The sequence below is a fragment of the Perkinsus marinus genome, assembly GCF_000006405.1.
Source record: "Perkinsus marinus ATCC 50983 genomic scaffold scf_1104296931952, whole genome shotgun sequence".
Taxonomy (NCBI): domain Eukaryota; phylum Perkinsozoa; order Perkinsida; family Perkinsidae; genus Perkinsus; species Perkinsus marinus.
In genome coordinates, this window is record NW_003215582.1 from 529,610 (window position 1) to 555,607 (window position 25,998).

The 25,998-nt window shown below is 50.0% G+C and overlaps 7 protein-coding genes and 2 non-coding genes across 9 annotated transcripts; 3 read left to right on the plus strand and 6 right to left on the minus strand.

The window, feature by feature from the left end:
• Nucleotides 1–45: 45 nt before the first annotated feature.
• On the minus strand, nt 46–118 carry Pmar_PMAR023683. Its single transcript has one exon. It is a non-coding gene; the product is annotated as a tRNA-Phe (tRNA).
• A 165-nt stretch (nt 119–283) lies between these two features.
• Nucleotides 284–356, minus strand: Pmar_PMAR023685. Its single transcript has one exon. It is a non-coding gene; the product is annotated as a tRNA-Met (tRNA).
• A 933-nt stretch (nt 357–1,289) lies between these two features.
• Nucleotides 1,290–5,017, minus strand: Pmar_PMAR023686 (ISWI chromatin remodeling complex ATPase ISW2, putative; the record flags this gene model as incomplete). The annotated part of the gene is made up of 21 exons (XM_002785914.1): nt 1,290–1,328; nt 1,372–1,509; nt 1,566–1,749; nt 1,807–1,949; nt 1,995–2,088; nt 2,175–2,344; nt 2,391–2,529; nt 2,584–2,720; nt 2,810–2,901; nt 3,012–3,148; nt 3,194–3,280; nt 3,325–3,429; nt 3,477–3,589; nt 3,633–3,732; nt 3,774–3,868; nt 3,922–4,020; nt 4,066–4,128; nt 4,182–4,293; nt 4,342–4,595; nt 4,640–4,778; nt 4,827–5,017. The coding sequence occupies 21 exons, from the start codon at nt 5,015–5,017 to the stop codon at nt 1,290–1,292; spliced, it is 2,631 nt and encodes an 876-aa protein (XP_002785960.1).
• Nucleotides 5,018–5,966: 949 nt separating this feature from the next.
• Pmar_PMAR023687 (beclin, putative) lies at nt 5,967–7,970 on the minus strand (the record flags this gene model as incomplete). The annotated part of the gene is made up of 11 exons (XM_002785915.1): nt 5,967–6,081; nt 6,125–6,196; nt 6,249–6,332; nt 6,612–6,746; nt 6,795–6,920; nt 6,971–7,089; nt 7,133–7,273; nt 7,316–7,459; nt 7,505–7,627; nt 7,683–7,790; nt 7,836–7,970. 11 exons carry the CDS (start codon nt 7,968–7,970, stop codon nt 5,967–5,969), a joined length of 1,302 nt encoding a protein of 433 aa, XP_002785961.1.
• Nucleotides 7,971–8,080: 110 nt separating this feature from the next.
• Pmar_PMAR023688 (conserved hypothetical protein) lies at nt 8,081–9,580 on the minus strand (the record flags this gene model as incomplete). Its single annotated transcript, XM_002785916.1, has 5 exons — nt 9,374–9,580; nt 8,600–9,161; nt 8,421–8,556; nt 8,277–8,377; nt 8,081–8,214 (listed from the first exon to the last, which is right to left on the minus strand). The coding sequence occupies exons 1-5, from the start codon at nt 9,557–9,559 to the stop codon at nt 8,081–8,083; spliced, it is 1,119 nt and encodes a 372-aa protein (XP_002785962.1). The 5' UTR covers nt 9,560–9,580.
• Nucleotides 9,581–10,594: 1,014 nt separating this feature from the next.
• Pmar_PMAR023689 (conserved hypothetical protein) lies at nt 10,595–11,781 on the plus strand (the record flags this gene model as incomplete). The annotated part of the gene is made up of 8 exons (XM_002785917.1): nt 10,595–10,615; nt 10,655–10,789; nt 10,832–10,957; nt 11,000–11,097; nt 11,139–11,300; nt 11,342–11,405; nt 11,450–11,566; nt 11,707–11,781. 8 exons carry the CDS (start codon nt 10,595–10,597, stop codon nt 11,779–11,781), a joined length of 798 nt encoding a protein of 265 aa, XP_002785963.1.
• Nucleotides 11,782–12,794: 1,013 nt separating this feature from the next.
• Pmar_PMAR023690 (hypothetical protein) lies at nt 12,795–18,201 on the plus strand (the record flags this gene model as incomplete). Its single annotated transcript, XM_002785918.1, has 18 exons — nt 12,795–13,107; nt 13,151–13,192; nt 13,241–13,369; nt 13,417–13,557; nt 13,603–13,670; nt 13,719–13,832; nt 13,886–13,963; nt 14,061–14,150; nt 14,206–14,358; nt 14,423–14,521; nt 14,569–14,648; nt 14,696–14,770; nt 14,816–14,920; nt 15,117–15,221; nt 15,270–15,387; nt 15,430–15,768; nt 17,635–17,715; nt 18,058–18,201. The coding sequence occupies 18 exons, from the start codon at nt 12,795–12,797 to the stop codon at nt 18,199–18,201; spliced, it is 2,274 nt and encodes a 757-aa protein (XP_002785964.1).
• Nucleotides 18,202–21,832: 3,631 nt separating this feature from the next.
• Nucleotides 21,833–22,833, minus strand: Pmar_PMAR023691 (conserved hypothetical protein; the record flags this gene model as incomplete). Its single annotated transcript, XM_002785919.1, has 7 exons — nt 21,833–21,897; nt 21,949–22,102; nt 22,152–22,252; nt 22,301–22,399; nt 22,448–22,572; nt 22,628–22,725; nt 22,786–22,833. 7 exons carry the CDS (start codon nt 22,831–22,833, stop codon nt 21,833–21,835), a joined length of 690 nt encoding a protein of 229 aa, XP_002785965.1.
• Nucleotides 22,834–25,729: 2,896 nt separating this feature from the next.
• Pmar_PMAR023692 (hypothetical protein) lies at nt 25,730–25,939 on the plus strand (the record flags this gene model as incomplete). The annotated part of the gene is made up of 2 exons (XM_002785920.1): nt 25,730–25,777; nt 25,838–25,939. 2 exons carry the CDS (start codon nt 25,730–25,732, stop codon nt 25,937–25,939), a joined length of 150 nt encoding a protein of 49 aa, XP_002785966.1.
• Between the last annotated feature and the right edge of the window lie 59 nt (nt 25,940–25,998).

Sequence of the window (25,998 nt, forward strand, 5' to 3'; positions counted from 1 at the left end):
AATGGATCAGTACAGACTCATCCGACTAAAACTTAAACTCAATAATGCCCAGACCCAGGATCGAACTGAGGACCTCCAGATCTTCAGTCTGGCGCTCTCCCAACTGAGCTATCTGGGCTGAATCACGAATACATCGGATCACCTGCCTGCGTGGCCGATAGACATTTTTATCAGTAATGGAAAACGTCCTTCCGAGCCAGTGAACACTTTTCACAGTAATGGAAAACATCCTTCCGAGCCAGTGAACACTTTTCACCAATGAAAAGCACCACCTGATTCACAATGCGGCCTGCGAGGATCGAACTCGCGACCTTAGGATTATGAGACCTACGCGCTACCTACTGCGCCAAAGCCGCATGAAAGGCGGTAAATGTCCAAGAGTGGAGTTGACCGACTTACCTTTATCATTTCTTTTTTGATCTTTTCCGATCCCCCCTAACTCATGACAACCACCCGACGGCTCGTTTTCGTGGCCCTCTACGAGATCTTATTTGTTCTCCCTAGATTGGTTCTATATGTCACCGTATCCTTGCATTCGTGCTCGATGATGCCTGCTTTGTTCACGGTTATTTCCTTGTACCAGTGTTCAGAACACTGTGTTCTGGTGACTGGTGACACAAGATTCGAGAGGAGATACCCATTTATAGATTGCCTAGAAATTATTTGGTGTTGTGTAACCAATTATCACCATGCTGACGAGTCACGCGATTCGAGGGAATTTCAAACTACAAACAGGGAACTTTACTTCTTCTCAATTGACTTGATATGGTCCGGCCAACTTATTTGACCATGTGCATATTTAACCACAGTGCTACTGTGCCCCGACTGATTGGTACTGCCCGTAAGCGCCTTATTAGCTCACTCCGGCCATAGTAGGTATGGAAGATAGTAAATTAGTATAAGTAATGCACCACACTAGCACATGACACTCATTTTTGGCAATGAGCTCAGTCGCCCTGTCAAAGGGCGAGATGAATGTTTCGAAGAGTCGCTTCACGTCTTTTTGGTGTATATCCGAACGGAGGCTTTCCGACGGAATCCCCAAACAACAGGTCTGATCGGCGCCCCCTCCTGATTCAATCAGCGACGTCGGCATGATCGACAGTCCCAGTGGGGCAGTTTACATAGACGTTCCCTGTTTCGGACTCTGACGATTCCTTTCGCAATCTCCGTCGTGGTCCACTTCAAACGCGAACCACGGGATGAATACGTGAGGATAGGCTCTGCTATTGCCCCAAATGGGTAGCAACGTCCCACAAAGTGAGATCGGTAGAGTTTGAAAATCTTCCTCACTCGCTAGTCCACGAAGCTTCTGAGAGCCCATCATCCTGACAAGTAAACCATTCGTATCGACGATTCCCTCTTGCGTACTGCATAGTTGCGGACAGCACAGTTTTCCCGCCTGGTTGCACGATCCAGGAGGACAGTCTCAGCATCGTCATGGGCAAGGGGATCGTCTTTGAGCCACTCAGGGATCTCATGGAGCTGCATCAGCCGTGTATCATGTGCCTGCATCACAGCTGACCGGAAGTTTATTCGACTCCGCATTCTCATCTGCGGCCTACCTCAAGCCTGGCGTCGAATGCCTCAAACCATGCCAGCTCCTCGGGCGTACGAGCCAGCATGTTGTTGAGATCAGTTGGGGAGGTAGCACAGCTCAACTGTTCTTCGAATTCAGCGAGCTCAAGCAGTGATTTGAGTCGCACACAGCTGTCGTCACTCAAGTCGGTATTGGCTTCTCCAATGTAGCTGAGAACATTCTTAGAAGACTGATTCACAACACGAGGCATCTTGGAGGTTCCTTACTGTCCTCCTTGTATGACTTTCTTATCAATGTTGCGCTTAGTGGTGGCTTTCTGTAATATGAGACGCTCTATTGGGCACATTCCCGTCAATCGCAGGACAATGACGTCGGACTTCTGGCCCACTCGGTGAGCCCTGTCCATGGCCTGAGGGGAAGCATCACCCTCAGCAGTCATCCAAAGAGCATGCACTTGAAGGTCCATCTGAGGGTTCCAGTCGGAGTCGTAGAGAATGACCGTATTGGCGGCCTGCAAGTTCAAGCCGAGGCCACCAGCTCGAGTTGAGCTAAGAGATGAACACGTGGCCCAAGGAGGAGGGCATCCACGAGATAGATTGCCAAAATTGATGCCCCCGGTTAATGAAGGACTCACAGAAGGAATATGTTGGTGTCATGATTGAGCGGGTCGTTGAATCGGTGCATTGCCGACTGACGGTCCTCCAAAGAGGTTGACCCATCCAGCCTGAACCACTGCAGGCCTTTGTTCTCTAAGAACTGTTCAAGGATGTCGAGTAGGCAGGTCATTTGTGAGAAAATGAGGACCTGAGGACGTTTGGATGGTCGAGGAACTTGTATCAAGAAGACCAACTTTATGGTTGAAATGCAGCAGCTTAGGCACTAGACGGTCGAGGAGTTCAAACTTCCCACTGACACGCACAAGGTCGTCGTTGATGTCGTATTCGTCAAGAAAGAGGTATGGGTGTTGGGCCATCTTGCGGAGTTGCATGCTGACCTGCTCAGATCATCTTTGCTGGAGCCACCTCCTTCGAAGCGACCAGGACAGTACATTCCTAAGAGCGACTTTCTGCTCCCCATGTCCACCGCACAGAGCTCTTTGCATAATTTGATGCATACCCCTGTCCTGCCAGGCCGAGAGAGGTACCCAAACGAGATGTTCTATCTTCTTAGGGAGGGTGGCCTTCTCGCAGCTAGATGCCTCCATTATGGTCGGGTCACCAAAGACCTGCCGACTTTATGTGAAAGGCGCGGTAGTTCACTATCGCCCACCTGGGACTTGGTCCTTCTTAGTAAGAACGGTTGTAGCATTGTATGCAGTTTGTGGAGCACTAAGAGTTGCTCCTCTTGCGTCAATGCACTTGCTGATGCTGCGTCACTCATCGAGGGTTCACCTATTCCTGATAGCTCGATAACAACGAGCTGTTCAAGCGCCCGCAGCAATATGGAGAGACCGTTGTTTCGGTCTTCTCACCAGCATGACCTTCAAAAGGCTTGCTGAACCACTCAGCAAATTTGTCCGCATCAGTGAAGACTTTGGGAAGTAGGAATTTGAGAAGTGCCCAGAGTTCAGTGAGGGAGTTCTGTAGAGGTGTACCAGTAAGAAGGAGTCTAACGATTGAATGGTACCCGATGGCACCAGCCGGGAGAGCATACCTATGCCGAGCTGGTACGGACGATACGGCCATATGGAATCTACTGAGGTGATTCTTTATCTTGTGGCCCTCATCTATGATTACGTACCTACTCAATGGTCTCGCCCTCGGTACGAGAGAAGGCTTGCCTACGTCCAGTGGACTTTGCTCAAGGTCTTAGTCTCTCTGATGAGGATCTCTGGTGTGGTCAGACAGACATCATAATTCACATCAGGAGCTACTCCCCGGCTGTGCAACCTGCTGTCCACTTCATATGATCGAGCCACTGCAGCAAGAGCATCTACACTCTCGCTATTTGCCTTCGAGTCGTGAGGTCTCCTCGCAGGACGACGACTCTCGCTGATGGCAACCATTTCTTGAACTCGGCTATCCAATTGGGCAGCGTGGACAGAGGCACCTAACGACCACGTCTGTCTACGACAGCTACTGCATCGTCGTACCACGATCAAGTAACGATTCAAGTCGCTGAGGTCCTCCTTGGTCGGGTCGTCTCTCATCAAGGACGCTATGAGGGCTATCACTTGTATGGTCTTGCCGAGTCTGGTCGGAGGTCTCCTCGAGAAAACATTTTCAAGACCTACCCCATTTCGTCTGCAAGAATGCCGTTAAGCTTATTGAGCTTGAGACTTCTGAGCCAACGCAGACCCTGTAGTTGATGTGGCAGTAGATTGCAACCCTAAATGAGACAAGGACACTGGGAAATGCGCGGCATGCAGGGATCGAACCCACGTTAGATAAATTAGCAGGCTGTACCACTGTATCCTCACGGAGTTGATGGAGAGCATCATGGTAATCAACCACGCCTGTTACTCGACACCCTTCCTTCTCCTACCGGGACTCTCATAAACATCAGCTGCCTGGAGCAGGTAACACCTGGTCGTCCCGAACCTTGTCACCAAGCTCACTAAGGAAGCTGTCCGTCTGCTCTAGTAGCTCCTGCATGGATAAAGTGGCGGCCAAGCCCTCCACCAATCATCAGTGAGTCTCACCACAAGTTTCTTGTTTTTGGACTCTTTGATCATCTTAACGTATTCTGCATAGTTGTTCTCGCGTAGGAGTTTCATTCGTTTTGCCTCCTGCTTCCGCTCCCATTCCTCTTGCCTACATCCAACGGACCACATGCCCCAGACTAGCTGCTTGACTCGTTACGCTTTCCGTATCAATGCCGTCGCTTGTTTGCATTGTACAGCGAGTTGGGTCATCAAGTGACGCTCCCATTGCCATCGCTGTCGCAAGTCGTCACCATGCTTCACCACAGCTGGGATGACCACGGACTTATAAACTCTCTCTGCAACAGTCTGTCTGGTTTCCCTAGGAAATTGGATCTTCTCGGTGAGCTTCCACAATGACCGCAGCTCCTCCGCTTTAGAAGGTATCCACTTTATATACTGGGAACGATTCTCCTAGAGTTCACCAATGTCTATTGATGAGTGGACGAGAAGCTTACAGGAGTTCTGAAAGCTCTGCAGGCAGCGGCAAGCACAAGGTCACGCCTCCAGTGGTGCAAGGCCGCTAGAGATGCTGTGAGGTCCCCACTGCTGAGATCTTCCTCAACAAGGCTGCATGCTTCATACCAGCATGGGATCCTGAAGGGTTGCAGAAGGAATTGATGACGCGCTCAAGATTGAAGTGACCTCAAGTCTGGCTTGGACTGCAGCCAAAGCCGGCAAGCATCGCCTGCATCGGCTCTGCCACTGGGAAGTCGCCGTGCTTTGATGACTTTATCCTGCAAGTTCCAGTCTATCGCTGAGATTCCCATCAAAGGGCTCAGCAGATCCACTGCATCATCGTCTGTGTTGGTGTCGGAGGAGTTGGGATTAGACATTTAGCAGAATAGTGGGAGAGTTTCTCTCGCTTCAGGCAGCATGCTGAGGGCGGGGGCTCGGTTAAACACTAATGTGATTTATGACCAGAGACCATGTAAGCAATGGACAGCAGCTGAGCAGTTCAGATGATACAACAGCAGTATCTCGTCTTCAATATCCTCCACATTAGCACACCTAGGAGCACCAATACATGAAGCCCGAATGAATATCTTTCATCATATTTTCTCCTGGACTCACGAACGGAATCTGGCAGAAGCTAAGAACTCCAGCTCATGTATCTTGCCGTTTCCAAGCACATTAGCTTCAAAGAAGACCAATTCGACATCGTCGTTACAGACCTGTGGAACAGTACAGCCTCCAACGCTCGGCCGGAGCTCTGTCAAGCTATACATTATGAAGAGCCTGTTCCAACCTCGAAGCCGTTGTTGACTGCCAATGCAGGCATTGCCTATTGTAGGGACCCTATATGGGCCCTGGTACCCGATTAGCGATGTCATTCATGGTCCTATCCCCATTGGCTTGCTGAATTCTACGATGAAAAGCTTCCATCCATTCGATGAATCACGAACTGTAGTTAATACAACGAGTTGGGGGTGAGAAGCAAGATCACTAGACGCATATTGACGACTCCAAAAACCCAAGCAGCATACCATCCTCAGCATAGCAAGGCGATAAAGACATCGACAGGAGGCTAACACGGTATGACACCAACCATCGCGGAGCGGCGAGCAATACTTCTGCCCTCCTCCCTCACTATGAGATCTCATAGCGACTGTGTTTCCGAGAGGCATTCGTGGAAGCCACGTTCACTGTTCTTGATTCTCCAACCCCAAGCAGTAGAGGACCCCACCAGTCTAAGAGGCAGTTTATGAAGGATTGACAAAGCAAGAGGAGTGTGTGGAAACTCAGCAAGTGCTACAGCTAACTATCACAACGAATGCGCTGGCACTAGGCGGAGGCCACCATATCGTCCTCATCAGTGGACGTCGGCAAAGGCTCCGACTCGATGTAGGCCATCAACCATTTGAGGTTGGTCAGGAGGTACTTCATTGCCTTCGTCCACCTACCATAGCTGATGACACCAGCTAGGCGCATCCTGTGCTCACCTCTCCTCTTGATTGAACTGCAGTGCCACTGAGAAGCCCCCAACCTTGTCCCCTTCTATACTAAAGGGCAACCTGGAACAGTCATCAACGACCTCCAGTAGGTGCCTCACTACAGTCCCCCCACCTCAAGGGTTGACTCCGGAAGCGCTCCGAGAAAGTACAGACCTCCTGCACAACATTGACATACGCACACATGCCAGCATCGAACCTAAGTAGCCGCATGGGGTCCGGCCGGAGTGAAACAAGGACTTCAGCACTGAAGTCTATAGACTGCATGCCATTCAGCGTAAGAAGAAGATGAATACCCATATGCATGGCCCTTGTTGTCCGTATTTGCAGTACGCGTATCGCCAAACACGACCTACCACTATCTATTCCCTAGCGCCTCCCCTCCGGACCATCACTCAGTGAAACACCACCAGTAGGTGTGTCAATGTCGTCTTTGAATGTCGAACGGAGCGCAGCCTGTTCTCCCACCCCTTCTTACTTTCGTCCCGTGAAGAATCTTGCGAAGCCTCCATCACTAGTGTATAGATCCATCATCGTGTTATCGGCTTTGCGCAATATCGCTGAGCACGAGCCTCTAGGCAGTAGACGATAGGCCGAAGGGACGCCTACTCGACTGGAGGCCAGCAGTGAATGATGCACCGTTGAAGTGATAGAAACTCACCGCACTATAACGTCGAGTAGAAGGGCCATTTGCCCCCACCCCACGTTGATCTCGGACCACGGTATTTGATAGTCATGAACCCTGCCCATGCGGAATCCATTGATGCTGCCGAACGGTCCGGAGTGCCTACAGCAGTGTGCGTGAGTGCAACTACACTCCTCCCCTCTCTCACTGACCAGATCCTGAAGGCCATGGCCAAGACGCTGGTCCTCTTCAATCGAGATATCTCAGCACTGGTGTACTCAACTTGAGCTTTCACACTACCGGAAGTCTCCTCGTGTCTGACCAACTCCACCTAACCAGAACTGGCTGAAGAGCTCCACCAAGCAGCTGCTCACAATGTAGTCATTAGTCTCCTTATGAAGGTGCGCTTCCCGTCGTAATTGGACTCGAGCCTCGGCCTCCTCCTGCTCCAGACGAGACTCTAGCTGCTTCGATGTCTCCCTCAGCTCCTCCAGCTCCTTCTCCATGCTAGCCACCTGCCCAGACTCCTACCTAGGCATGCACCATCCCTAGGGTACCTCAACCTCGAGGGCCTCAACTTCATCGTCAGGCCCCGTCTCGTCCTCTTTAGGTAACTCCTGTTCCAACTCGGCCAAGGCTAGCTCAGCCTCGGCCAACTCAGCCCGCCTCAGCGCCAGCTCCCTCTGCCACAAGGCCACTACCTATCCCAAGACCTCTGACACACTAATCGCTAGCAGGCAGATCACATCCATCGCACAGGGTTCACACAGTGGAACACTAGTATCCTTTGCTCGAGCTTCCGGGGGTAATACAAGGGCAAAGGCGCTCCCAAGTAGGCTCAGTCGCTGCACTGAGCTCAGGTTGTTCCCCTGAATACCACACCAGCAGCAGCTCATCTCTCATAAGCCTTCATCGGAGCCTTACCTTCTCAAGAGCCTCCCGTAATGAGGTGCTCCTCGAATCCTTCTCTGCTGTTGCTGTTGCCTCTGCTATCCTATCCTCCAGGTCCCTCACTGCTGCCTCGGCCTTCGCCTGATACCATTGCCCATGCCTGCATAGCAGTGTTCCGTACCACACCTGCTTCACTTCAGTGTCGTATTCCACCACCTCCAACTTAGATTGGCATCGAGTACAGAGCTGGTGCACTAGACATTCAGCAGTAGGAGCATCAGCAGCCTCCTGCTCTGCTGCTGGTGGTGAGGGCTGTGACATGACGACAACAGACAGCGAAGGCCTAATTGACTCAACACAGAACGATCACAGCGACTAGAGCGAATTCACGGTTTTTGAAAAGGTATATTGCTCAGCAATTATTAATGCAATCATTGGCTACTCCACTTCGGCTTACTCTGCCGCATCTTAAATTCAGCCATCTTGAAAGCGTGGTCGATCTGAGGATTCTTTGGGTCTATCTCCTGTGCCTTACTCAAACACTCGCATGCTCCGCTGAAGTCACCTGCAGACCAAGCACCAGAGCATAATCAACTCCTACAGCAGGGGACCGCCGCTGCCGAGTACCTCTGCCATGGCGAGCCATGCCTGCTCGGAACCAGGACTTAGCCTTGATACGCTCAGTTGCCCCCTCGAGCTGAGCCGCCTTCAAAGCATCACTCTCGGCCCTAAACCAATGATGCCACTTGCAGACCTCGTCCCCCATCCTACTTCTCAAAGTCCCCAAGCTTGAGCCAACACTGAGCCCTGTTGGACAGGGCTACCGCCATTGTTGAGTCGTGGTCCAGAGCGTTGGTGTAGAATACAACTGCCTGCATGAAGTCGCACTCCTTGAAGGCATCATTTCCTACAAGGCACGCTACCATACACCACATAGTAGTGCCCATTACCAAGGTCCTTCTGAGATTCCGCTATGTCCTTCTCTGCAGAAGGCTTCGTACTGGTACCATCTCCAGCGTCCATCACTGGTAGTTGGTCCCGGCCAAACCGCTGCATCTTATCGCTCTTCACCTTACCGTGCTCATCAGCTTGGCTCAACACCTGCTCGGTCCTGGCGGTCTCGGCAACCTCAGCGCCATTGACTTTCAACGCTGTACAGTTGCTACTGCATACTCTCACAGCCCCAGCGATGGACACATTCTCACAAGCATCACATTGGACCGTCTCCACCCCTTTGAGGAGACTTAGACAGGTCTTCTTGCAGGACCAGAGCTCGGCGGTCTGTGTAACAATTTCGCTGTGTACTAAGACTTGGCAGTCCTCGAACTCCTCAATGAACAACTTGAGTATTTTATCCACTTCGACATGGACGATTCGAGCCTTTATTCCTCGCAGCCTCAAAGCCTTCCCTGCTAGAGCTACGTCTGATACGCGAATGACACCATCGAGCGCCTCCAGGTCAGCTGCTTCCAGCGTGATCTCATTCGCCTTCATCTTAGCGAGCATTGCAGCCTAAATGAGAGCAGCTCTGGGCAAACTGTCGTCATGGTCATGTTCCCGGCCCGAGAAATCGTCGAATTTAGACGCAGAGTTCTCAGAGAACACTACTACGGCATAGCCTATCGGAAGGAAGACCATCGCTAGTGTCGATCTCGTAGATTGGGGAGGGGGAAGCGATAGACAGTCAGATCCCCGTGATGAGATGGATTCTCACGTAGTAGTACCTTCTGAGCCGAGACTTGATTCTGGCGTTCCAGCTGCTGCCTGGCCTCGGCCACTGGCCTCGACTGGTCTGCTATCGAGCCAGGCATATCACTATCATCATCCTCATCCCCGATGCCAGCTGCATAGGAATCCCATTTGGAGTAGTAGTTGGAGAAGGAGTCAGGCGGTGTGGGAAGAGGAGCCATTTGAAAGGTTGGACAACAACTATACAGGACCTTTGCATGCGTCACCTATCAACAGAGCTCTTCAACAGAGCAATGGTCAGTTGAGAATCTGCGGCACAGACCTATGCGTGTTATCTACTATATCGCTGGTATTATCTATGTCCGTTGGGCTCCTCTGTAAATCTGTGGAGCTTGTTGCTACCCTTGAGATACGCAATAGATCATCCCCCACTACTTCGGTACTCAAGTGATAACAGATGCCATAATGAACAGGGAGAGTGGTAGAGATATTGGGGAAAAGGCCATGAACAACGGCGTGACACCTTGTTCATAGGAGGTACATCCTCAACGAATCCACAGGTATTGTCAGTAGACCTCTCCCGAATTTCGCGTGAATCTCCAGGATTGAGTTAAGCGTATGAAAGACGATCGTAGAAGTATCCTTAAAACTCAGGACGGACTTCTTGAACACCCTGGCCATTCGCCTCCGTCACAATTGTCAAGTGAAAACGGCCGTTTGAGCACCCAAGATGAGCGAAGTCTGTGCGTCGCTCCGCTGTCGGAGTAGTGCATATTTGTGCATTTTCGTGCTCACATGGTCAAATTCCGGTATGTCACCGAATGCCTCTTTCCACAGTCTCCACCCGTGACCTTCTCACAGCTGCTCGTCATCAGCTGCCCCTAGGGGTCAGAGGCTTTCGAATATTCCCTCAGACACACTACGTTAGTAAGCCTAAAATAGCCCGGCCCATCTTCAACTCGGACACGGAGGGCGAGTAGGGACCAAGCCTTGCTGGGGCGTGGACACGCCGCACTTTCAGGCCCTCCCAGTTGATCATTGTGGAGCCACTGGATAAGGAAGAGCTTCCTCGCTACCGGCGGCAGAACTATAGTTATCTCGATGTAGGCCTGGGCATCCGAGGTTGGCTCATGGAAGATTCAGAATAGGCCCAATTAGAGGCCGAGAATGGTATAGAGTCTGACGAGGAGGAGGCAGGTAATAACGAATTAGATTTTACTAATACCCAGCAACTGCGGACATCTCTGAATTCGATCATGTGGAAAGCCCTAGTCAAAGTAAGACCCTGGTGCGGTGGTCCTTGTACTGTATATTAGGGAGACTACAATGAGTGGTATAAGAGTAGCAGGCTCTTCAAGGCCCATAACCTACCTATGGACGAGACTTCCTACTCTTTATTAGCCCACGGCTATATCCTCTCTCACAGGCATATGGCATCTTCAGCGTTGATGGTAGCTGGTTGAACAAGGGAAGCCATGTGAGGCAAACCCTAGGTTTTACAAGAGATGAAGGAGGCGGACATGCACCCTGCGTTAGTCAAGCTGAACGAGCGATTCATACATGGCTATCTCGAGCTTCAAGACCTCGGTCTTACGCCAGAGAAGACAGCTTGGCAGACTGTACGTGGGGAAGGGGCGCTCGGGAACCTGTTATCGTACTAGGTCCTGAGGACTTGTTGGCAATGTGCAGTTCGATTGAAGCGGAAACGTCTTCAAAGGATTAAGAAGTACCTCCAGGAGAGAGTTCATGTTGAGGATATGTACTGCCTTGTACTGAAGGGCTGTGAAAGTTGACGTGCAGGTACCAGCTTGACCGCACCGACGTCAGAGCTCTCATCGCTGCAGAGCACGATCAAGCTCGACTGATGATAGCTGCCCATGAAGCACAGGTGCATGGCAAACAGGATGTATCAATGTTGGATGGTAAGGAGGTTAAGGAGATTGCATTGGAGAGAGCCGAGCTGTAAGAGCATAGACAGGATGGGTCAGTAGTCTTCACTGTAGGCTGACACCATCGCTGCGTGGCCGGAAGCACACCCGTCGGAGAACTCTGTCATCTGCCACAGTGGTAAGCTTATTAGGAGACTAACGCTCCTCATTGGGCGTGTTCAGCCCAAGCACCAACCCTTCCGTGTTGAGCATATTCCTGATCCTGATTACTTCACAGAAGGACGATTCGGTGGTGGTAGTAGTAGTGACCTTGGTGTCCATGAGCAACTAGAGCCCGACGTATTGTCTGAGGACGAGGAGGGGGGAAATGAGGATGACGACGACGACCGGCATGTTCTCTACTGGTGATAGTGTTTCCGTTATCATGTTTCCTCCAACACCTCGGCGTAGTGTTGATGCTGGGTTCCTGTTTATAACAGGGAGAGGCCGAGAACAGCCTGTTCTCGGCTTTGGACTGTGAGATCCTCCAATACCTCAGCAAGGAGCACCTATGAGTCCTCCAGGTAACCTTACGGCATGGGCCATGGGCTCAGCCTCAGATTCAGCTAGGCTCTACTCGTAGCTTAGGCCTCCAGCTCGTTATCAAGCTCCACCGTCTTGACAGGCTGTCGCATCACGCCTTACGACGGAAGCAGCGACAGAAAGCTGAAGCTTCCCAGTAGTGGCATGTCACCCGAGTTATCAGCCGCCGACAGGTCAGTCGACCAGTACGGTCGGAAAATGAAGGGAAGCCCTATGCACAGATATCTCATATAGCTCGACAGAACTAAAGAGAACAGCTGTAGGAGATTATGCTGGATCAAGTCTCACTACAATGCATCAAAGCCTCTCTAAAGCTACCCATGTTTCTCATTACTTCCCTGCGGATCTGCGTTGTCGATATATCTGCCGTACTAGGCGTTATCACAGTACCCATTTGTGTCGTTGTTGTGGATGCTAGCCAACAGGGTGTCCTCTTCGGCCTCGCTGACAGGCACGGACAAGAAGCAGCCGCTCCTCTTTCGTCCGTTGAAGGCCCGTCGATCGGCTTTTCCCAGGGTTTACGGAGACAAGCCTGAACTTCCGGAAATGGGCGCTTACAATGGAGCTCGATCGGGCGGTGGGCTGATATCCTCAATACCTTTGTAGGTCAGCTCTCCACAGTAGGTAGTTGCCGCGGTAGGAGCTCACTGGCCTCTCTTACGCCATGTGAAGGCTTTGGGGAGTCGCTACAAGTTGAGGGCATCGTCCAGCCCCTAATTCAAGTCGGTATTTTCCCAGCAACTGCATAGGCAATTTGTTTAATGGTATTCCTACTCAGCGACGACTAAGTGTAGCGACTCATGCTCCGTGGCCGAGGTCAAATGTTCGCCCCATGAGTATTGGCAGTAAGAGGTCCAGACTACGACAACGGGAGGGAGGCAGTGAGTACCCGTCCGTCCCCCCCCTGTGGGGTTATGGCAGCCTCTTAGGTATTCCACGACCCATCCCAGGTCGCTCGTGTGATTCGATCGGAGTGACGAGTGCAATGATGACAATGCAAGTGAAAGCGCCTAGTAGATCCCCACGGGTCTACCGAGGTTCGGTCGCCGTCAAGGGGGCCCTATTCGACCAGGCTGAGACAAGAACGAAGAAAGTTATGGAAGCCACTGAGGAACCCCTACAGATCGTTGCTCGGGAGAGTACCGAAGTCAAGGTTGCCTCCTGTGACACTAGGCGGCGGAGCAAGTCTTTTAACCGAGGGCTCACACTAGCTGATACAGCTAGTCCTTTCTCCAAGAACAGAGCTGTCCTTCTGGCGGCCTTGGCAAAGGAGGAAGGTGTAGATAGCTTGGCTCCAGGTGAGGACCGCGATGGTCTTCGGTGCTGCTGATCTTCATTTAGGTCATCTTGTGAGCTATGCCGATGCTATTCAGAGCGTTGAAGGTAGTCCAATCCCGATGGTGCTTTTTAATGATCGTCGTCTGCGCTTAGGCAAGTGCTACAGTATGGTCCTTTGTGCCGGCAACAACCACACTATGATTGAACGAATGCTGAGTCAAACCCGTCCTTGGTGGAGAGTAGTGGTGACGAGCCAAAACAGCTACTCTGAATTCTGCAGCAGTGAGGAGGCTAAGGTTTCCCCCGACCAGCCGACGTCCGTCGGTCAGGTATCTTCAACTTGAAGTGGAAACAGAGTCTTCCTAACGCGACAGACACTCTAAGACGGATGGCCAATGCAGTAGATCTGGGTGGGGCTACTGTGTGCCAGCCGCAGTTGGTGAACTACTTTGGTGGTTGCCACGAGCTTTGTAAGAAATGAAGGCGACTACAGTCAGTTGTTTCATCCGGGTCAGGCACCAAGGCGAATCTCCTGCGGAATCTGGCTAAGTACTGTGGAGAGGTTAAGATCAACTTATGGGAGGTAAGGCCATTAGAGACATTCAGCGGACAAGTCGTAGCTCCCCAGCAGATCATGCCAGTATCGATCATAATTCGCCTCAAACGGTGTGATGCCGATGCGGACCAGGATAGCACACCTTGTGGCCTCGAGGACTACGTCCTTGCCACTGAAGTCATTACTAGGGTATAGTGCCTCCCTAAGTCCGTTAGGAACTCTGTGAGAGTACACAAGATCAGGTTGCATCTCTTGGTGCGACGGAGAGGACTACAATAGATCTGAAAGGCGACTTCCCATCTAGTAACGATCAGATTTGTGTAAGAAGAGGTCTGATATTGGGTGGTTCGACTCGATTCCTTCTGGCATCATTGTCACCAGTACCAGTCTCACAGACTAAATGTGTGTTCTGTCCAGGTACGGGTCCCAAGTAGCCTGTGTACTGGCAACAATCGCTTCCTCCTGCTTGATGGTGAGAACCACCATCCTTACAGCGTGTCACGCTTGGTGAGGCTGATAACACCCTCCTCATCATCTCTATATAGGCAGTACCGCGTCTCAGATTACTAGTCGGGTTGCGACGAGCCCTTCCAGTATGCTGGCCGGTCTAACAGTGAAGTACTCAATGCCGTCATCCTTCATACCGGAGTCCTCCAATATGGCGCCTCAGTGGATGCTCAAGCCCGCAGCTTTGAGTAGAGGGAGAGGGATTAAGGTGAGGGTGTGTGTGTTCATATCCAACCGGGGATGTCCCTTAGCATGGTATATCTCTATGACAGGTCATAAGGACGGAAGCGGAGCTCCGTCGGTTCGTCCTCAAGAAGGACAGCCCTCACTCGAAGGCTCTTCGCCGAGTTATTTCTTCGGGGTTGCCAGAGGTGATCAGCCGGATTCCAATGCTAGTGGTTTTATATGCTCTTTGAAGCTTCAGAGGAGTAGCATTCGACGAGGACGCAGTTTGAGTGTCGGACCATTGGTGGGCAAGAGCAAGACCAGACGAAGCCTGTAAGGGGTTGCTACTACTTCCCTGCCACTGAGTCAGTTCACTCTAGGAGTACGAAGGTCTCAGAGGCATGCCAGCCGTGCGTTGCGGAGAAGAGAGAGGAGGAGAAGGTCGAGAGACTACGGTAGCGCAGGCTCCGGCTCTATACGAACCAAAGGGTCTTTTTCAGCTCCAACAGCATGGCCTCTACGGCAGCTAGTTCCAGTCCATCAAACTCCAAAGAGCAGGAGTGTCTTTCCACGGTCCAAGAGGGAGATGCTGAACTGTCCGAGGCGTAGGTCTGAGCCTACTGTACGCTAGGAGTGTATTGGAGTTTCACCCGTTTCACGTGAAGCGGCGTAGAACTCGGTGAAAAACGCGATATTTGCGCTATGCAGTGGTCGTGAAATATACTCTTCACTAGTGTTTTGCTTATCACGGGTGAAACTCCATTATTGCATACCTCGACGGCCAACTGAGTATATTGGTAGGTCGCCAATGATTACCGTAGCGAGAGAGAGCTCAATTCCAGTGGTATCAAAAGTGAGGAAGACCGAGGGGAAAAAGGGATCAAACGGTAACTGGGTTCTACAGAAGTAGTAGAGGATCCATCTGTTTAAGGGCCTTTCCAATGAGATCAGTAGATACATCGACCGTCCTATGCTCATCAATCAGCGCAAGTTCGATATACGAATGTGGCTTGTCTTGACCCCGAGTCTGCATGCCTATTGCTATAGAGAGGGTTACATACGGACCGCCTCGGTACAGTTACGCCCGGTGTCGACCCATACCGTAGTCTGGTAGGTCTCGTACGATCCTTCTCGCGAGAACAGTGTAGTCGATGAAATGATGCATCTCTGCAACAATGCTATACAAAAGCGCGGAGACAAATACGGCCTATACGAAAACGGCAATCAGATGTCTTTTGATGCCCTACAAGCCTATGCTGACGAGAATGCTGGCCGTCCCAACTGCCCATCTAAGCTCGACGTTCATGGCAAGATGCGGGCGGCGATGTACAGAGCCATGGCGATATCATTACATGCTACATTAAGGCAATTTCGCTCGCCCAATAGCAACTCATTCCAAATCTTTGGATACGACTTTATGATTGATCAGGATGGAGGCGTTTGGCTGATCGAGGTGAACTCTAATCCGTGCCTCGCAGAGTCATCTACAATACTCGAAGATTATGTACCGGAAATGCTCAACGGAGTGTTCTCACTCTGTGTGGATCCTTATGCTAGACCGCATGGTACGGCTGCATCCCATAGACCTGAATGGCGCAAATTGCGTTCTGATATAAACGATTCAGTGCGAAATAAGTTTGACCTCATCTGCTGTGGAAGGGTACTGCATAGTGGAGTCGATGGTATCGACGACTCAGATAAAGTTCGATTCCATAAAGACACAGAGGGACCGTTGGCGCGTAGTCCGACGAAGTATAGGGACTCAAGTTTCACCTGCAGATGGTGTAACCCGAAACAAACCACAGTTAAGTAAAAATATTGATCGTGTAATTCGACTAAGCTAGGCGTTTGGTATGGAGGTGTCACTCTGTCCTGTTGTTTCACAATGCGCGACTTTGTCGCATCATATCTGTGGATTCACCTGACGATTATACGCAAGACTTCTTATCTTGCCTTAATCACTTACTTCCTGAGGACTTCTCACTCCCATCCGTGATACCATTAGGGTACTTTACACATACCATGTGATGCGTTGGTCTATCGGAGCTGTTGCGTTGTCGGAGTCAGGGCACATTCTTAGGGACAGGATTTTTAGGAGTCATGTTACATGGTCGACTTCGAACGCATATCTACATAACTTATGTAACCCAATGGGTTAAACCCATGTAACATGAGAGTTGACAGGGTTTGCCCTTTGGGCACGGGCGGAAATTTCCGAAGGAAATTTTCGAGAAAATTTCAGAAATTTCCGTTGAGGCTGGAAATTCTTGGAAATTTGCTAAAAATGCCCAAAAAATCGTGCCCAGGGTAGTAGAGAGGAGAGATGTAGCTCAGATTCATTCATAATGGCCGAATAAAGCTAGTGAAGGCGTTCGCAGGTGTCTACTGGTCACTATGAATACATCTTGCGGTTACCCTCAGATATCGATCAGGTGGGCGTGCGCGTGAGCCTCTCAAGAGTTAGCGATTCTCCAACTATCTTGCAATCTTGCGTTCTCTCTCTCGAGAGTCGAATAGTGTCGGCGTAGCTCCAGTTATTTTCACGGTTGGCGCTATCGACCTATTTGGCTGTAGTCCAGTGGACTAAGTCCACCATATCTTGCGTTCTATCGAGTACATCTTCGGCGGTAATCTTCGCATTCACACGTTAGCTGATCACTTTCTCCCGTAATTCAGAATGATTATGGTGGATGAAAAACGGGATAAAATATCTCATTTCCTCTCTAAGAGCTCAAGCTTTTGCTCACGTTCGACCCAGAACAGTAGACTCAGTTACCGAGGATACAAACTGAAGCAGAACTCGGCCAGCCTCGGCCAGCCTCGGCCAGACTCGTATAACACCCTAAGATGACATGGCTACTATAGCGGGCCGAAGGGCCGCGATTTCTCTGGTTCAAACCACCCTATTTGGCATGACATACGTTGGGCCCGGAAGGGGCATACGTTGGGTCCGGTGGGCATACCTGGCTGATCGCATGTCTCGCGCGCCCGCATGGCGTGCGAGATTTACACGGAAATTTCCATTTCCACCGTTTCCGAAATTTTCCGTGATAAAATTTCCTTTCCGCGAAATTTTGACGCTTGCCCGCCCAAAGGGCAAACCCTGAGAGTTGAAAGCCTTGAAGTAGGAAGCCATTATTCATGCCTTGTAACGATTCATACTACATACTGCGACAACTCAGCGCATAATTCGTTGCGCACGCGAACTTTTGAGCACAAAGATTGGTTCTACCTCTGGCTGATCCTCTTGATTTGTCAAGTCTTACTATTTATTCAGACCTTGACAGGTCATTTGCAAGTTCGGATTTTCGCATTGTAGATTGTTGAGAACAGCCCACAGCGGGCTGAGAGGCAGCTGTGGGCAGGTTGCAGAGGTGGATTTTGGGACGAGCGTGACCAGGTAACATAGGGGTTGCCATATTTCGTGAATTTTGCATATCTCAATCATCGGTGCTGCATATCTCCTTACACTGCTGAGCGTTATCTGTGACGATAATGTTATCCTATAATGTGACGATAATGTTGGTTTTGACTCTATAATATAGATGCAGAATTACGTTACGGACCGTTACGGCTCAATTTGACGGTTACGCTTCAAGCCCCGTACCGTAAAATTACGGCGCCGTAACGGGTCTTACGGAGATGCAGAGGACAAAACCAGGATGGACCATTCATGTCGCCTAAATCTATTTCATGTGAATGCAAATCCGTAGATGAGGCCGGCTTGGCAGTTCCGGGTCAGGCTGACCCGGTCAGCCTGGGAGTGAGACGGACGGAATTTGCAAAGGAGACGAGTGGCAAATGCGAAACCAAATGTAACTCTCTCAGCGGTTCGGTTGAGTCCGAGCCACAAGAAATGAGCAGCTATAAGCTGCTTAACAACTAGTTTAGCTATGGAGGAGTGCACTACAGCAAGTCTTTCCGCCACAGTTCTAAAAAAGCAGTTCAGCACCAACCGTAAAGTCGTAAGGCCTTTCCGCAACCCGTAAACTGCTTACGTTACGCACGCCGTAACGTAAACCGTAAAAAAACGTTTCGCTGCCCATCTATACTCTATAATGGTAGGCCGCCATGCTATCATTGGCAATGGTAGCATTGAATTCCATCATTCACAATACGATTTCATATCAAGTGATATTATCCAGTGGATAATATCCACATACCTCTCTCGGTATCGGCATCATCATTAAGTTACAAGGTATTAAATTGAAATGGGTTTCATCTCAGTTTCTTTAAAATATTTTATCAATGTTTTTATCACTCTCAACCCGTGACTCGTATCGCCGCCGTTTTCTCATGTTTCTCTGCTGGCTGGAGGCATTAGGGACCCCAAATGACTTACGGGTGCTCATCTACAACTAACTTGTGCTCTATCCTCTCGCACTGTATGGTATCAGCGACTGGCTTCCTCTTAGTTGACCCGTTTTAGGGGGTTCTCTACGCGGTTGTGAGAGTCGGACTGTACTACTATGCAGTACTACTATCGGATTATGCTAGTACTACTAACGGCAGTGACTTCTACTTCTATAACTGTACGGCGTCTATGGGAAACTGAGAAACTTCCCGTGTCATATGCTCTTCACAGATGGGAACGTTTTGGTCTTTACGAAAACGTTCGATTGGGAACACATATGGTGGACCTTCTTCAATCCTGAGAACGGGGAGGACTGCTCTAGGGAAGACTATGCCGAGGATGCTCCGATATACTGTGTTGACGCTCCCAGGAGACTCCCAGGGGCTCCGGAATTGGGCATGAAACTGGGGATGCCCGTGGTGAAACCCAGCTTTCTGATGTCGCTCGGCAAGCTCACTCACAAACCCAGCAACAGCCGTCATTATCGACTGAGCCACAAGCATCGACTCCCGCTGAACCTTCCGCTGGTGCTGAGAACCCCAGAGAGGCTCTCTGAGAGAGCAACAAGGGTTGCTCGACTGGATACGTATACCTGCTGGTCCGTCTTATTCCTTGCCGGAAATAGTCGTGGACCTCACTGATCGTGACTGGCTGATTACCAATGGTGAGATGATTTTTGATAGCATCCTGGATGTTTGGATGACGATGCTCTGGAGACAAGTGGGCGAACAAAGAGTGGTCCCTCCGCAAGCTGTTCAGCTATCTGCTCTACTGCTGGACTCCCCTGGATTCCACCTAGTGCCGACGAGTGCCATGGTTCTTCAGCCAATTGTACTGGATAGCCACAGCCATTACGCCGGCACGGCGAGAGTTGGTGGGACCATATACTACATGGACTTAATGGCCAAGTCGAAGGAGGATATCTCTGACCTCGCCAAGCAGCGCTTAGTAGACTTGTATGGCACTTCAAGAATGGTCCATTAAATGGACTCCATTAAATATCCATGAAATGGACTCCATTTCATGGATATTCCTTTACAAGAAATCGGGAGCAATAACTGCGCCCTTCCTGTGTTAGCGAGGCTAACGCACTTTGCGCTGGGCACGGGCGACGTGGCGGCGGCAACTGTCGATGAAAGTAGACTGAGGTCCCACGCATTCCTTTGCCTCGAAAAGCGGCGCATATCGCTCTTCCTCACGATGGCAACGAAAAATATTCAAACCCACTCTAAGGCCGGCAACTTTACAACGTGATTGTGTGTGTCTCACTTTCCCGCTGCTTCAGCTTCTCGGTTTCTCTGTAGTGTGATATCAGTGTCTCGTTAAACTTTGGAGTCTGCCTTTCGTTGTCAATGACCGGATCTCGCCAAGAGAGAATTTACACTACCGCACTAGTGATACCTGAGAAACGGCCCGAAACGGGAGCCAAAAAACATAATTGCTCCGCGAGAAGTAAAACATATTCACGTGATTTTGGATCGAACTCCCGACCCCACGGTAGGCAGCCTAATGCTTTCGCGGTCGAAGCAGGCGAACCTGGAGAAGTCGATTGAGTTAACCGGGTTAGCAACGGCAAGCCTATGCGGTCAAAAGGCCCTTTGATTCTTATGGCACTTGCAGTTTTTTGGTAATTTTTTGCGCTCAGTTGTGTTGCGCTCGGTCATAATTGCGCTCAATTGTGGAGTTACGTGCTGTCATACACTCTCCGGACTGCCCGTAATCGTTACTCAGAAAGCTTGAACCATCTCAGCTCGAACTTTTAGAGCATGGGCACGTTTTTATGGTAAACACAGCTTCCAAGACCGCTGTGCACTCACGCCTGTAGCACTCATCAGTAGGAGTATAAACGAATCAGCATTCAATGTGCAAGCCGTGTTTCGGTTCATGAATGCAAGCACGTGAATGCCATACTCTGAGGCCCCTGTGATGACCTCATCCGCCATGATGGCTCAAACTGTGCATTAAGAACCTCTACTGAGTTCAGGCTACTGATGATCATATTGAGATCACGCACGCAAGAGATAGCCAAAGCCCTCGAAAATCGAGGTCCCGACACAGATCCCACCTTAGAGTGAAAGGAATAGCTGCTGGATCGAAGCAACATCGGGTAACAGTGGCTCGCAGTGCACTCGGTTGAATCTGATTCAGGTAGAGGTGATTCAATGAATCACCTCTTGCCCTGAATTCCTCCCAAGTCATTTCACTCTTCCGATATTTCGATTTCACATCGTGTGTGATTCTGTCCCTCTTTGTCATACAAATCCTGTAATTACGTAATTTGTTGTCGGGCATCGCTCTAAATTGAGTCAGTCGGAAAAGAAATTGTATACTCTTAACACCTCAGCATTTCGGGAGCGTCGCGACTCCGGAGCGTAGCGACGGGCTCCGCTCGTATCATCTACATCTCATTACGACGGAATAACCCGCCGATCGGAAATTCGTTATGAGCTCAGCTTATAATGGATTTCCAAATATAATGAATTTCGACACAGCTTCTGAACTTCAGATCCTGAAGCTGTGGTAAGACTATCTTATGAGCAAGATGCCTTCTGAGGTGAGGCATGGGCGGTTAAATATGCGTTTGTGACACAAACTTTGTGTCATGCATAGCATTTCGCATAGCTGCAATGAACCGTTACTGCGGTTTCTCGATGCTGTGCGTAGTTGCCATACCCTTCAGAAATGGATTATGGGGCTGCACAGAGTAAATCTGCATCGCCGGAACTGCAACCCGAAATTGATGTCCTTCCATGGAACCCGATCCCTGGAATTGCATTCCCTTAAGGACTTTTCTTTATCATGAATTGATGTCCAAGTTTGACCATCACTACTGAATTGATGCCCCTATACGCGGATGTGATTTCCTTACCTGCTACATTGGTGCCCTTAACCGCAATAAAAAGAAATTCTGAGAGTTAGAGCTCATACGGCTAGCTGCGGCGCTGAGCCAATTCTCCATATACCCCTTCCATTGACAACAATATTACTTCAAGGAATGCTGTGAAGTCTAGTAAACTTTTAAACGAGTCATTGAGTGGTGATGAGGGCTTAGTCAGTCAAATCCGTAGTTTCATACCCTTCTGGCTGCATCCGTAAGATGCTACGTTATGATGATTCCACAAGGGTATTGAAGCTAGGTTGACACAGACCTGATAATTTGCCTTCATACAAACTGGTCTTCACGAACAAGTAGTTTACGCCCTTGGAACTCGTACTCGTTGAATTTCTCTGAAAAATGAGAAGACTGGGGAATCGGAGCCAGAGAGAGTCTGTTATTACCGATAGCATTGGCAGCGTTGTCGATCTCCTCGAAGAGAACAGTGGCGAAGCCTCTAGAACGGCCGTCCCAACCTTCGGCGATATCGACACGTATAACTTCACCGCATTCACGGAAAAGATCTTTAAGATCTTGCCAGGCTGTCCTCCAAGGTAACTGAGTAGGAGGGTACTACTAGGAGCCATACCATAGTAATCTGTTGTACGTTGCCAACGTAGATGAGCCTCCCTTTATCACGAGGGCCAACACGAAGTGGCCTGAGGCCGCCCTTGCCTTTGTAGCCCTTAAAACCCTTACCCTTACCAGCTGAGGACAAGCATGTGTAAGAGGGTATCCGGAATACCCACGACTTACGGTATCCCCAATCCCAATATCCCCAATCCCAATATCCCTTCCCTTTACCCTTCCCTTTGCCTTTGCCCTTACCCTTACCCTTGCCACCACGAGGAGAGTCTAACAACAGCGACCATACTCCTTAGATGGAGTCGATCTTGGCGGTACCAGAATCTCTCGGTTTCTCCGGCCCACGATCCTCCCTAACGAAAATCTGCCTCTCCCCCAACTTAGTATCATTCAGCGTCTCGATAGCCTTGGCCACTGATTCTGTATCCTTAAACTCCACGATCCTGATCAGCAGAGGTGGAAGCGGCCTCGTAGGAAAGGGATATGGTTAGTTCTTACCCACAGCCTTTGGATTTACCATCGTTTCTGGTCATAATATCGACCGACACGACAGGTCCAACCTTCTTCATATGATCACCGAGCTCATCTTCGGTAGTCTGAGGTGACGATATTGGAAGCCTCTTGGGAGTATTAGAGACGTAATAATACCAACTTACCGTCCAATCGAGATTGCCAACATAAACACACTTTTCCTGCGATGCCATACTGCTTCCTTTAAATACTTCTATCAATAACTATTAATCCGCTGTGTCGAAAGTAGCACTTGAGCGCCGTCCGCCACGTTAGGTAAACAGGAAAATCTACGCAGAGCGACTCTGATAGAGTCCCACTCTTCCCATCAGTTTAGGATCGACACAAGGATGTTCTTGCGTACATGTCACACACTGAGATAACGCAAGCGTGCAAGATATTGTCCGCGTAACGAATCCTCACACTCTTTACTGGTCCCACATCGTGGCGATAGGCCACTGGGCCGCCAGGCCCGTAATGCTCGGCAACAGATCGACACACACTCTCCATCTTGTTTTAAAGGGCATCAGCACCGCTTACACGCTGTGAAACTGCTAGAGGGAAGTCCATATGCGACTTGTCTACGTCCAGAGATCCAATGTAACCTCCAAAAGAGAGTTGATCTGAGTCCACTGCTTAATGTTGACTCGTTGAATGGGCGAGGATGTTGTCATAATCGATTGAGGCAGTATTGCAGGAGACACCTTCTCCAAGAGTAGTGTACTATTTAGAATGTTTCTATCGTGGTGGTATTGCCACCGTGGCAATATGCATGCAGTGGCTATCGTGGCAGTAGGAGTGGCTCTGGGAGCCATAGGAAGCCCTGCAGTTAGCCTATTGGGTGTTGAAGCGAATAAGAAGAGCTGCGCCCTTCCGGAAGATCGACCAGTCACGATTGGTCACGATGATTTAGAATTGGCCCTGTTTAGGTGTGTTATGTTGTGTGATAATTGCTCATTAGAAGAGCCCAAGCTCTGGTCTCCCGGTGGTGTTCCCATCTTCCCTAGTAATATCAATGTCTCGCTTGACTCCGTACCGAGTCGTCTCTGACGGCACTGTAGACATGCTCTGCGGCATCGACGAGCCGTATATCCTAGTGGATGGTGACACTACTCGACATCAGAAAATTGCGTAAACTCAGTTCCTCGCGAGATCCATCTTTCTGGAACGAGCCCCATGACAGGTCTAGTGTGCGTAATGATGCAGCTGACGACAAAACGAGCCTCTCGGTTGAAAAGCTGTATCTTCATCGTCGTCTATCCAGCCTTGTATCACGCAGTCCGCTTCCACCCGCCCAGGAGACTCTCCTAGGACGTGACTCAGTAGAGTCCCGAGCTCTAAGTCGAATTACAACACAGGCGCCAACACGGAGGTGTCGCCCACATGGTTATCTCCGCCCATTCGTTGCCGCAGATCTTCGGTGTCGACTGCACGTCCGAACGTCAACAATCGCTTGAGTGGTGATGGTTCGCACAAGTGAGTGCGTTTGATAACGCTCCACTTGGTTGTCCTACGTTTTGTTGTATGATGAGCCCTTGCTAAGATGTTGAATCATCTAGACTTTCCTTGCCTTGTGATGTTCTTCCGTAGGACAAAGCCGGTCAAGTGCGACCCAGTTAGTCGAGGCCAGCTGCTAAGGGAAGAGTGGAAGCGTGATTCCTTCCTTCGGTGGGTGCAAAGTTCCTTTGCACTGCCAAGCTGTCGAGATCTCGTGAGATCAGTTCAAGATCGCTGTCTTTATAGCAGGTCTATTGCAACGAACCAAAGACGCGAAACTCATCACATCCTATCCCGGCGTCACAGCAACACCCCCCGAAAGAGCACACCCTCCAGGGAAGGAAGACCTGGGTACGTTATGTGACCATTGGTTAGCCGCTTTTGAAGCACTTCTTCCCAGCTCAGCTATTGCTCGTCTATACTCGTCTATCGGTTATACGGCAGTAGTCAACAATATAGACTCGACTTTCATTGTTTGCAGGTCCTCAACACCATCGGTCACCACGCGTAATTAACTTCGTTAGTTGTTACATTGAACGCAGCAGAGGATGACATCCACGTCCTCAGGATGTGGAATGCCTCGAAGTGCGTTTCATGCCAGAAAGTTGTTACGTCACCCACGGTTATTGCGTTCAAGTGTTTATGCGAGTGTGAGACTGCGAGCAGGGGACGCAAAGCCCATAATGGGCTACTGAATGATTCAGTAGTGTTGAGGGGCATCTGCGTCCCCTTGTACTATATATGTCCTTTGCATAGCGCACACATTTGGACTGTAGCGCTTCCTGGTCTCCCTTCTGTATTCTGTGGACAAATCATGTTCGTTACGATCAGGTCATAATAATTCACAACTGACGGTATGGTAATCGTAAGGATGCCGGTCTCGGTTCAGTATCCAACGTTGTGTGTATCTTCTCGCTGCTGTTCATTCTTGCCATGATTCATTCTTGCCAATTGAATCATCCATTTCCCGTTCCGCCATGGATACTCGCAGGCAGCACACGCTGAAGTGGACACGCGGCGTGTCACACGCCTTCATGAACTTATACGATTCCCATCTAACTACAAAGACGGGCTTAACGGTATTTCCCACACCAATGAGTGAAGAACCCTGCAGAATTGTCGACCCGTTACTAAGGGATCCTAATCATACTATCGTACTACAGTCAGGAGCTACTGTCGAATAAAGACTAGCGTCAACTATAGCGCAACTAGCTTAGCCATGCCCACTTGACACAATCCTTCCATCGTGGTCAAGTTGACTTGGACGATTAAGCGACGAACTGTGAAGTATGGCGGACGGAAAATGAAGTGGCGAAGTTTGGAGAATGGTGGGAGAAAAGTGCTACTTACGTAAATTTAGTGAAGGAGTCTGGGCGTCCCGCAGGTTCGACGAAATACACTAAATCTTGCACACTTGCAATGACTTGAATCCGCTTTTTTGTTCGACGCAGGTCGCACGGTCGCCGGGTGCTCTTTTAACTGAGTGCGGTACGATCAGGCGTATTATTTTCCTAACGTGGCGGGCGGCGCTCAAGTGCTACTTTCGACACAGCGGATTAATAGTTATTGATAGAAGTATTTAAAGGAAGCAGTATGGCATCGCAGGAAAAGTGTGTTTATGTTGGCAATCTCGATTGGACGGTAAGTTGGTATTATTACGTCTCGAATACTCCCAAGAGGCTTCCAATATGATCACCTCAGACTACCGAAGATGAGCTCGGTGATCATATGAAGAAGGTTGGACCTGTCGTGTCGGTCGATATTATGACCAGAAACGATGGTAAATCCAAAGGCTGCGGGTGAGTCACTGTTGGCGGCATGGACTGCATCGCGCGAACGCGTGTGAGCATCGGCAAGTGGCT